Source organism: Miscanthus floridulus, chromosome 2 (assembly GCF_019320115.1).
Source record: "Miscanthus floridulus cultivar M001 chromosome 2, ASM1932011v1, whole genome shotgun sequence".
NCBI lineage: Eukaryota > Viridiplantae > Streptophyta > Magnoliopsida > Poales > Poaceae > Miscanthus > Miscanthus floridulus.
This window is the reverse complement of record NC_089581.1, coordinates 155126528-155137748: the sequence shown is the minus strand read 5'-3', so window position 1 is coordinate 155137748 and position 11221 is coordinate 155126528. Positions and strand designations below refer to the sequence as shown.

Below are 11221 nucleotides of genomic sequence, written 5' to 3'. Positions count from 1 at the left end.
CTCCACTAGATCCTAAATGCATATGCAATGAGTTAGAGCATCTAGTGGCACTTTGATAACCGCATTTTGATACGAATTTCACCCCTCTTAATAGTACGGCTATCGATCCTAAATGTGATCTCACTCACTAAGTGTCTCGATCACCAAAACGAAAAAGCTCCTATGAAGTTTCACCTTTGCCTTGAGCTTTTTGTTTTTCTCTTTCTTCTTTTCCAAGTCCAAGCATTTGATCATCACCATGCCATCACCATCATCATGATTTTCACCATTGCTCACTTGGAGTAGTGCTACCTATCTCATAATCACTTTGATAAACTAGGTTAGCACTTAGAGTTTCATCAATTCACAAAAACCAAACTAGAGCTTTTAGGAGGGCAGTGGTGTCTTCTTCTTCTTCCTCCTCCTCCGACGATGATGATGATGGTGGAGAAGAGGACATTGCAGGTGCTAGTGGAGCTGCTGGTGGGGATGATATCGTTTGGGACACCATCCAAGAGGATGAGGAGTGAGTGTTGGTCTTTCTTTTTTTCTTCTCTTTTTGGTGCTTTATGCCAAAGAGGAAGAAAATTAGAGGGGTCAACAAAAATTACAGGGGTCAACAACTTTTTTGATGCCATGGAGAGGAGGTTGCTGCAGCTAGAGTCATGTTCGTATCCGTTTAGAGTAGTCTTCGTTAGGTGAGAGTTTGAGAGTCTATTAGAAACTCTATTTATGTAATAATGCTACTTAAGTACTTTATATATGTATAGGATATGGATATATATTAATCTATGTTGTCGCTTATGATACAATTGTGCTAGAATGTATATCTCTATATGTATCACATGTTGTGTGGTGTCTGTTCTGATCTGTGCTGTTACATCAAGTCTGGCAGTGCCGCACTCTGGTGCGGCAGTGCCGCACCCAGCTATGACAGTAAAACATGTTGTGCATAAACTATCGTTCGTATCACGTTTTACATACCTGACACAGTATGCAGCACCCCACAGGAGCATGGATGTAGGGAGAGCCCCATCACTTTCACTAAAATGTGAATCTTGACTTCTTATGCCAATTTTAGAATTCAATTCTCTATTCACACATTTAGGTGAAGGCTCTACACCTATGGCTCGAAAAATCTCAGTATTTACTTCATATCTTTTGTAAGCTCTAATTGGGTTGCCATCAATCATCAAAAAGGGGGAGATTGAAAGTGCAATCAAGCCCTAATTGTGGATTTTGGTGATAATGACCACGCGATTAGAGAACTAATGAGATTTATCGAGATGACAAGCAGGGAATTCATGTTCGAGGATGATACACGAAATGGAGGAGCCCCTAATTACAAATATAGATGGTTTCAAACTCAAGGGAGGTTTAAATTCTTTTATATTTTGAATTTGAGTATAGAAAAAGCCGTACTATAAAGAGGGACGCAATGCTTAAGCTAACATGTGCTACCAAGTGCTTAAACATACACATGCATCCTCAGATTTACAGCAGGACAGCCTAAACTTTACTCTTACCCTTGCTGTCTTGACTGGTGCGGCACTGCCGCACTTGAAGAGAGGCACTGCCACACTTAAGCCATGGCACTACCATGACTTAAGTGATCGTTGGGGCTAAGGGGGTATTTATATCCATCCTCTTCCTCCCCAACGGACATCTTCTTCCTCCTACTCATTTTAGCTCATCCAAAATAGAAAAGGAGCTCTCTCTCTCCCTCCATTAGTGAACTTGAGCCCTCAAGCAAATCCATTGATTCCCCCATCAATCCTTGAGAAAAAGGGTCCAAAACTCGATTAGAGAGCAGCTCCATTGATTCCTCAACTCAAAAGAGCACTTGGTTCACGTTTTGGCCGACGGTTGTGTTTGTTACTCTTGGAGCTTGGTTCCTAGCTGGCTAGAGCGTCACCCATGGAGCTTGTCAACTTGTGTGGTAGCCCTAGGAGATTTATAACCATCTCTTGAAGCTAGTATGCTCACCCCTCATCTCAAGAGTTAAGTCTCTTGACTTGAGAACAAGGAAGGGTTGGAAAGCCCTAAACCTTAGTGGCTAACCTCAACAACATGGAGCTAGGCAAACCTTGGTGGTGAGCCAAACCACGGGATAAATTATTGTGTCACTTGTGCTTGATTTACATTACTTGTATTTCATATTTTGGTTGAGGTGATTTCTAGGGTTTCTAGTCGATCTACTTGTGTGTGGTATTCCTACAACTTCTAACTCTTGATCTGTGACTATCATACCTGTAGTAGGCTGAGAAATTTCTCTGGTCTAAGTGTCCATTCACTGATTTTGAACTATGACTTGAAGTTGTCTACAGATGTGGCAGTGCTGCTGTTATGATCCGATAGTGCCGCAGTCCGGCAGTGCCGCCCTCTAGAGCGGCAGTGTCGAAAGGTGAATTTGATAAAAGTTTGAGTGTTTGTTTTGATAGGCCTATTCACCCTCTCCTCTAGGCCAACCAGAGATCCTACACTCCTCAACCTAAATCTCTAGAGCATAGGAGGCGCTGAGGTGGGGCGGCCCATGGCAGCGGCGGCGATGCCCTCGACGACAGTAGAGGCCTTTACGACATCGTCCTCCTCCTTCGGCGCGAAGGCCTCCTCCTCCTTGTTCGACTTGGCGGGTTTCACGTAGTCAAACTCGACGGAGGACTCGAAGGTGGAGTTAGAGGCGGCGAGCAGCAGGAGGCGTGTGGAGCAGAGGTGGAGCAGGCATCGGGGCAGGGCCGACGTGAGGATAACGAGGAAAAGGGAGGAAGGGGCGGGGCTAGGCTTGGGAAAGGAGGTGGCAGCGAGGGCATTGAGGGACACCCCGACAGAGGAGGCCATAGTGCCACCGGCGCACCTAGGCGGGTCCATGGCGAGGCACGACCGGCTCGGTGAGGCATGACCGTGGCGAGGTGGGTTCCGCGGTGGGGCGCGGTTAGGCGGACCATGGGGGGAGGACTCCTCCTTTGAGCCAGCAGCTGCGACTGCTCCTCCACTGTGGGCCCCGCCTCACGTAGATGCGGTTTGGCCTCGGCCCGGCTTGACCCACGCGCATGGGGCTCCCTGGCGGCGACGTGACCCGCCTCGCTCAGAAGGCGGCACCGATGGCCATGCTTCTCGCTGCTTGGTTCTCGGCCTTCCCTGATCCTCCCCCCTTCGACGAATGCCTCGGAGCTCTGCGGTGTCGGAGGCTTCGATTTCTAGTTCTGGGGGATGGAAGGAGAGGAGAGGGAGGAGGGGGAAGCGAGCTTCGAGGTGCCCAGACTCGGCGAGGCGTGCCCACGGTGCAGCGGGTCCATGGCGGCTCGACGCTCGGCGGGGAGGGAGGTGGGGTTTGAGGCTTGACTGCTCAGGGGCTCCTCTCTTTTTGCGTTTGCTGTTGGAGAAGGGCCATTTTGGGTGCGTGATTCTTTCCCTGTAGGTGATCCAAACCATGGAATAGGTCTCGTATTTGGGTTGGTGCTGTTGGAGATGGTCTGACAATGCAGAAATAGCAAAGATAGTCCGTGAATGCAGAACTAGCAAATATAGCCCGTATAAATAGCAGGGTAGTTAACTTTTTTTAATAGCTAGTGATGACAATGTCGTATCAAATCTATATTGAATTAAATTGCAACCTTGATAGATCTTTTTCCTCCATGGTAAGGCACAAAAATATTTACTCATAAATATATCATCATTTTTTTATGTGTGCCTTCTTGTGAGATGATGAGATCGAATGTCAATCAAGGAGGTTAAGGAAGTTGCAGTCCAATCTATGTTTTGGCTTTGTTTGTTTAGAAAGCCTAAATATCATGAGTAGATCCTTTCTGGATTATATTATTATTTCTATTCTTGGCTTGCATGCCATATACACGTAAGTGGCTGGTTTTGAGTTGGTCACGTAGTTTATTTCCTTAGTCCATCACGTAGAGGAGTCCAAGTTGGAGTTTGTCACGTCCTGGTGCGAGTCACAGTAAGAGCTGGCTTGCGTGCCTAGAGAAAAACTACACGTGCAGATTTAAACTCTTACTATCTTTTACTATTTGCCTTAAAGACTCATATTCAAGTTATTTAGGATGAGAGGAAATCTATTTGGCGGCTTATGAATCCGGGTAACATACACGACCCATTACGTTTTAGAATCGGACTTCATATCACGCTAGACAAAAGCTGTTCTAACTTATATAAGTCCGGACGGAAGAAATTCTTCATTGTCCGGTAGTTAGGGGGAGACTGACAAAAAAAAATTAGACGGACAAAAAAAAGATGGAGAGAAATTTTACCTCTTTATTATTAAGTATAGATATAGATAATACTTTGTGTTTTCTACTTAAATATAATTAATATTTTTGGTAGATTTGTATTAATATAAATATTTATATATTGTTGTGAGAATAATATGATTATCTATTTATCTAAATGGTAATGTAATTTTTTGTTTGTGATTTTTAGTTGCAGTGACAAATTAACCTTTGATTTTTATAAGAAGATCTAATTGGGTAGGCATCTTATACGTAGTTTGTTAGAGTAACTTCAACATACTCTTTATATCCTTCCTAATTATTAGAAAACGAAGATTTTGATGAAAAAACTACCATCCGACAACTTCTTTAATTAGATATCCAAATATAGACATCCTCTATTCTGAATTTCTCGCTAGCCAAAGATGAAGAACGAAAATGATTCTCTAAAATACGCACAAGATATAAAAAACTATTGAAGGGTACAACGATGTAAAAACGATTTTTACATAAATGGTGAGCGGATGCAACACATTCCAATTCTTTTTCTCTCTCCTCACTCACATGAATATTTTGTGGAGTAGATCAAAGCCTCAATCCACATACTGCTCTCTACCCGCGCCCTCGTTGCGTTGAGTGATTTGTTGTTGCTCCTCTTGGCCTCCAATTTTGGTGCAACTTTAAGTGTGTGATTTGGAAGCATGAGGATGGATGGTGTTGCTAGGTACATGTCCAGGTTAGGAATGTTTAGAGAATGGAGTGTTCATATTGGAGAAATGCTTACCCTAGTCGTAAAAAAAGGGGTCTTGTTTGTTCCGCAAAACACCTTATAAGGTAATTTAGATCCTACTTACCCATGAATAATTTTTTGGACCATCTGATCTATTGTCGAGATCAACTTCTAGCATATTTTTATTTGACTTAACATTTCTTTCACAAACAAGAATATTTTTTCTTGAGCTGAACTTTTCTTCCCTCTTTAGCTTAGCACACACAAAATCGACTGCAAATATGCAAAATATCACTCGCCCTATGGCACAAATATGTAAAATAAAATAGGCAGCCCCTAAAAAAAAAAAGGCAGTGAAACCTCAAGATTGACTTCGTGTGCTCCCGAAGGCCGCGCGGACCACGATGATTGGAGGCAGGCACAGCTTTCTAATCGACATCAACTCTCAGCATGTTCGTTTGACTGTGGCTTATTATAAACGATCGTAAATTTTTAGCCAGAATAGTATTTTTCTCTCACACAAACCAGCCAGCAGTACTTCTTCACAAACCAGCAACGATACGAACCAGCCAACCGAACAGGCTGTCTAATGATTGGAAGCATAGTTTCAGAAGAGGAGTCCAGGGATGAGGATTTGATTACTTTCAGTTAGTAGAGATTAACCAGAGGGAATCAGGGAAGTGTGCCGACCTGTCAACCTTCTTCGGAGTAAAAGAACTATACTAAAGCACAACAAATCTAACCAATGAAATTATTGAACTGATGTACTTCATTCGTTCTAAATTATAAGATATTTTGATTTTTCTATATGTATAACTTTTGCTATGCATTTAGGGCTTGTTTTGAGGGGGTCTAAGCGGTTCCAACTATGTTAATGTAGTTACCATGTTCGCTTCGCTGTAAAGCGGGGCTGAAAAGTACTGTTCGCTGATTTGTTGTGAGAGAAAAATATTGTATCATGACTGATAAGTTCAACGAAACAGGATGAATAGTTCTATAGCAGAGCCATCGAAGCCCCAATACATCCGCTCCTCCGGCTCCTCCACTTTCTCAGTTTTTTTTGCCGGAGCCAAAGCCGTATTTGAGTCTGCTACAATACGCTATAGCGCAGAACAATGTGCTATAGTGCCTGAATGGAAGGAGTCGGAAACTCAGAGCCCTCCAAACCGGCGCTACGCCAAACAACCCCTTAGGGTGTCCTAATGGGGTGACGATGTCGCTGACTCACGTCACCTTTTGTTCGACGTGGAGGAGAAAAATTACTAAAAAGCATATCGGCAGCGAGAGGGAAGTCACTAGTCTCACATGCTTCTAAAAAATCTCCGTGTCTCTGCTCACCCTTGCTCGTCTGCGAATGCCCACAAAGGTTATCAACCCTGTTTTTTATTGTTTTATAGACCACATCAGCTAGCGATTTCGCTAGATCTAGTGAGGACGTCTTTAGATATATGCTAGTATAGGTACATAATAAAACCACGTGTCTAGAAAAAATCAAAACATCTTATATTTTAAAAAACGAGGGAGTATCATATATGCATGTGAGTTAATTATCATTAAGCACTGATGTTTTTGTAACATTCACATGGCTCACGGTTCTCGTGTTATTGGCAACCAACCGTGTCCCTAGCGCCTCATTTGAGTTTCGACCCCTTTCAGAGTCATGTTCTGTGTGACAAGCAGCAGCAATCAGGAGTATTTTTTTAGATGAGGCAGCGTTATCCCCTGCATTAATTTGAGGTTGACTTACGTGGAACGTGACTCTGACCTTACAGGTGGCATTTGTTCTGCATGACTGCATCCAAGACCACAATTCCATCTAGTAAGCCAGTCAGCTCTGGTTGCTTGTTCAACCACTACTACAGAAGTTAACTGTAGGGACGGCTCTAGAGCCTCTATTGGAGCGGCTGCTCCAGCCGTCCTTCTCAGGGTGTTCCTACAGAGGGTGCCTCTGTAGGGGCGGTTTCCTGACCGCCCCTGCAGTGCTCTCTGTAGGGGCGGCTGGTGTTTTTAGCCGTCCCTACAGTGCCCTCTGTAGGGGTGGCTAGTAATATCAGCCGCCCCTGTAGTGGACTTCTGTAAGGGCGGCTGTATCACCAGCCGCCCCTGCTGTGTGTATTTGTAAGGGCGGCTCAATCAAGAACCGCCCCTACAGTGGATTTTCCAGCAAAAAAACAAATAATTCAAATTCAAATCTGACCACATATATATATATAATTCAAATTCGAATCTGGCCGCCACAAATATACATATATACATCCACAAACACAAGACCATTATTTAGAACATCATCACAAGTCATAATTCACAAAAGTCCATCATTACAACATAGTCCATTATGAAGTCCATCATTATAACATAGTCCATTAAGAAATCCATAAGTCCACATGCAAAACAAAGTCCAAACCGTTCCAAAGTCTAATCCAAACCATACCACAAGTCCACATTGTCATCAACGGCCTAGGGCTAGCATATCAGTCTCACGAAGGTGTTGGTATAGATGATTACTACCTAAGTCGAAAAGAAGATGATGGTAAGTGCCTTTATGGTACACAATCTGGTCCATTATGAAGTTGCAAAGGTCACCGACCATCTCTAAGAGCTCGTCATCCTTGTATGGGTTCCTTCTCGTGTCTTTATCTTTCTCCAACTACAAGAAAACAAGTTTAGGTTTACTATATCACAACATATGCGAACTTTTCATACTACGAGCGAAGAGGTTCAAACTTACCAGATTGGGGTTTCTGTTGTAGCCACCGATGGTACTCATCATAATACATGTGTAGTATCCACAATGTAGACTCCCAGGCTTCTGCTTGGGGCACTGTGTGTTTTGCATATGGAGATGTTAAGTAATGCTATTGACAGACACGTAATATATGGAGTACCAAAGTAAATGACACTTACCGCACATAGAGTTTTGACATACAACTTTTCCTTCCTATTTGGATGATGCCTCCCCTTATGTTCCTGGACATAGTGCCTGAATGCCCTGTTCCAATGGTTTTAGCAAATGCAACTTGTTAGTATCCCACATTGAACCTTACAAGTATGTATACAAACATAGTAGCTAAAATAAGGATTGTCGATATGTATACGTCTTGACAATCGCTATGAAGTCTTTGTATGTCTCGACTGGGAAATCCGCTAAATCAAAGACCCATGCCATGCTATGTGAGAGCCAGACGCCTATGCAAATCCAGTGATCGTTGCATGAATTTAGTCATAGAAGGAACACATAAGCTCTTTTGCATCGAACAAAGTATATTGAACAAAGCTAAGTATACAGTCGAACTTACTTGAAGTGGTATGGTATCCATATATTATCATGTTGTTGGAGATTTTTAAAACATAGGGCAATGTATGCCGCAACCTTGAGTGACTCTTCCAATATTTTCTTGTTCCTGATGTCCTCTTTCTCCTTAAGTGTCTTTCCACCTCCTAGTTCTTTGCAATCTAGTTTCTACTCTTTAAGGTAATTAAAATTTGTTGATGCTATATGTGAAGGGTCTATATACCCATATTTCAGAGCTGGCCTCTTTTTCACAAAGTCCGCTTGCATTCTATAAATCACGGCGCGGGTTAGTTACAACAAAATCAAAAGATTACATTCATATCATATCGAGAGGGCAAGGACTTACAGGCACCACATGCGAATTAGATTCATTTCCATTCATCCAAGGTGGAAGTATGCCTGGATATCCTTAAACTCAATGGCAATTTACCCACCTAAAGCTCCAAATGTGCCGGCAGGGATCCATGCTTGTAAGATTTCTAGTTCTATTATCTAAGCACGCAAGTACCAATCGTGGAACTTTCTCATTCCACGTGGCAAGCACTATATGACTCGGTTTGGTAGGAAGTTCTTGCCTTTTTCATACTTATCCGGGCAATCATTTGACCATTTGAGGTTATCAACAGCTGGATACTTATTAAACCCTTTGTGCAGTTTGCTAGTGGTGCCCTCCTTATAAGCTAGTGCTCTGAATTCTTTTACTTGGTTCTTAGGCTTGAACTGGTCATGGGCCATCCACTTGTGCACCGATGAGATGTCATTAATGCCCACATACGATGGCCTTATCTTGATTGGGATTTTGTTTTGAGCTTCCCATTCGGGCACGTCCTTGTCAACTTATGCATCACCTACTCTAGGGGCCACTTGTTCTTCACGTATCAGCTGTTCACGAGGCAATTGCTGTTCATGAGACACTTGTTGTTCATGTATCGGCTGCGCTTATTGAGAAGGATGTTGCATCTCATCATGCCTTTGCTCGGTACGAGCTAGAGAAGGACGTGGCATGTCATCATGCCCATGCTCGGTACGAGGTGGAGAAGGATGTGGCATGTCATCATGCCCTTGCTCTGTACGAGGTGGAGAAGTCTCTAGCGTGTGGTGGTCATGGTCATGGGCTGGTGAGTATACCTCCCCGTCCTCGACGGGTCGCTCCAGAGGATGAACTTCAGTCGGAGTTGGTGAAGACTCGGTCAATACAATGTCCCATCTATGCCAGAGGATGAACTGGTTCATGACGTCTCCGAGTAACACGAGCCCCTCGGGAGTAGGGTGTTCTATCTTCTAAGTCATGAACTCGGGCTTCACGGTATGCACCTCGACCCGAGTGTAGTCCTGCGGGATGTCCCTATTGTGCCACGTGCTGCCCGGAGGATGTGCCACGCCCGTTGCCACCTCAATGATCACGTTTTGCCTACCCATCGGAACCACCAATTTGCAACTGGTTGGCGCCCGTATGCGATCGACGGGGGTTCCAGTTGCATTGGAACCTTGACTACTAGGAACATCCGGAGGACTACCAACTACCGCCAGTTCTCCGGGCGGCCTCATTAGTGTCTGTGGCTCCATCATAGATAGTCCTTTCTCCACCAACATCTTTTCAACTAGAGCCTTCACTTGGCGCTCAATATTAGACTCTCGGTCTCTGCCATGTTTCTTGTACATGTGCCTCTCCTCTACGAATCTATGCTTCCAGGACATCCTCTTCCCTAGCCCCCTAGTGCGTCCTGTGTGCTCGGGGTTTCCCAAGGCAATGGTAAGCTCGTCCCTCTCTCTGGAAGGGTTGAATGCACCCTTCTCCTTGTCTTCAGCAAGTTTCAGTATCTTTGATACTACCTCTCCAGTCTCTGGCTTAGCAAACTTGAGGCTACTACCGGATGAATCCACACTCCTCGCGTATATCCACTGTTTGAGGCGTGGCTTCAACTTTGGCACTTCCGTATTCCCGACAGCTTCGGCCTCTGCATCCATCTTCCTAAAGACCTCTTGCTTGCCAGCGTAGCCACCAGGGCCTAGACGAGGGTAGTGTTGGTTCTTCTTCGCCTGCTCGTTGTTACGGGCACTGAGGGCCAATGATGCCTCTGAAGTCTTCTCAGCCACGAGCTCCTCCCATTGACTTGGAGTTATGTTGCCATACTCATGGAAAGGAGTTAACTTTTGTTGGATAAAATTCTTGTTCATATCTGACCGCCAACATCGGAAGCTCTGCCCCATTATCTTAAAAGCATTTTCTTGTACCAACTCGTGCGTTCCCTTCGGAAACCTAAAGTTCTGCTTTAGGTTCTCCTATAGGTCTACCTTTTGGCTCATAGGTACAAGATTCCAGCCACGGATAGCTAGGTTCAACTTATCTCTAACTACAAACCCGATGTGATTATAGAATTTCGCCTTGTATGTATATGGCTCAAGGATCTGCCCGTCTGGCCCGACCTCCGTTATCACATAGCATGCCTTTTCGTGATATTAGTTTGGCTTTCTAATCCCCCCTCGTTCCCTCTTTGGCTGGGCAGTCTCAATCGTGGTTGTGTCCTAAGGTTGTGGAGCGGAGGCCTCATTGCGAGTATCTATGGCTCCTTCCTCTGATCTCCTTTGCCCCGCTACGTATTGTCCGGCAAGACGAGCCGGAGGCCGACGTCATCTTTTCAGAGGTTGAGTAGGGACGACCTGTGTATACGGTAGGTCAAAAGTATTAACAGAGATAACATATAGCCATAGCATTAGCCAAATTTACAAGCTACTAAGGCTTTATTCGTACCTCATCGTTTGGATCAAAATCCTTGTCCAACTCGTCCTCCGTTGGCCTTCGTCTGGGTTCTCGTGGGAAAGGATCCTCGGGACTTACATATCCCCCTGATGAGGTGTCGTCATCCTCATCCTCATCATCATCCCCTTCTTCGCCTTGGGCATCCTCTCCGCCTTCTCTTCCCTGGGCTCCCCCCCACTGGATCCTCATCATCGACAAGGTCCTCCTAAGTAAGCATCACTTCTAGACCCTTTTCTAAC

General features: G+C 44.5%; 1 protein-coding gene across 1 annotated transcript; it reads right to left on the bottom strand.

Moving 5' to 3' along the window:
- Positions 1 to 7314: 7314 nt before the first annotated feature.
- On the bottom strand, positions 7315 to 8233 carry LOC136540205 (uncharacterized). Its single transcript, XM_066532211.1, has 4 exons — positions 8025 to 8233; positions 7834 to 7918; positions 7658 to 7750; positions 7315 to 7576 (listed from the first exon to the last, which is right to left on the bottom strand). The coding sequence occupies exons 1-4, from the start codon at positions 8093 to 8095 to the stop codon at positions 7379 to 7381; spliced, it is 447 nt and encodes a 148-aa protein (XP_066388308.1). The 5' UTR covers positions 8096 to 8233; the 3' UTR covers positions 7315 to 7378.
- Between the last annotated feature and the right edge of the window lie 2988 nt (positions 8234 to 11221).

Coding starts and splice junctions, on each gene's coding strand:
- LOC136540205 (XM_066532211.1), bottom strand. CDS start 8,095: ATGGCATGGGTCTTTGATTTAGCGGATTTCCCAGTCGAGACATACAAA. Junction 7,751..7,833: donor ATGTCAAAACTCTATGTGCG/GTAAGTGTCATT, acceptor CAAAACACACAG/TGCCCCAAGCAGAAGCCTGG. Junction 7,577..7,657: donor ACAACAGAAACCCCAATCTG/GTAAGTTTGAAC, acceptor GTTTTCTTGTAG/TTGGAGAAAGATAAAGACAC.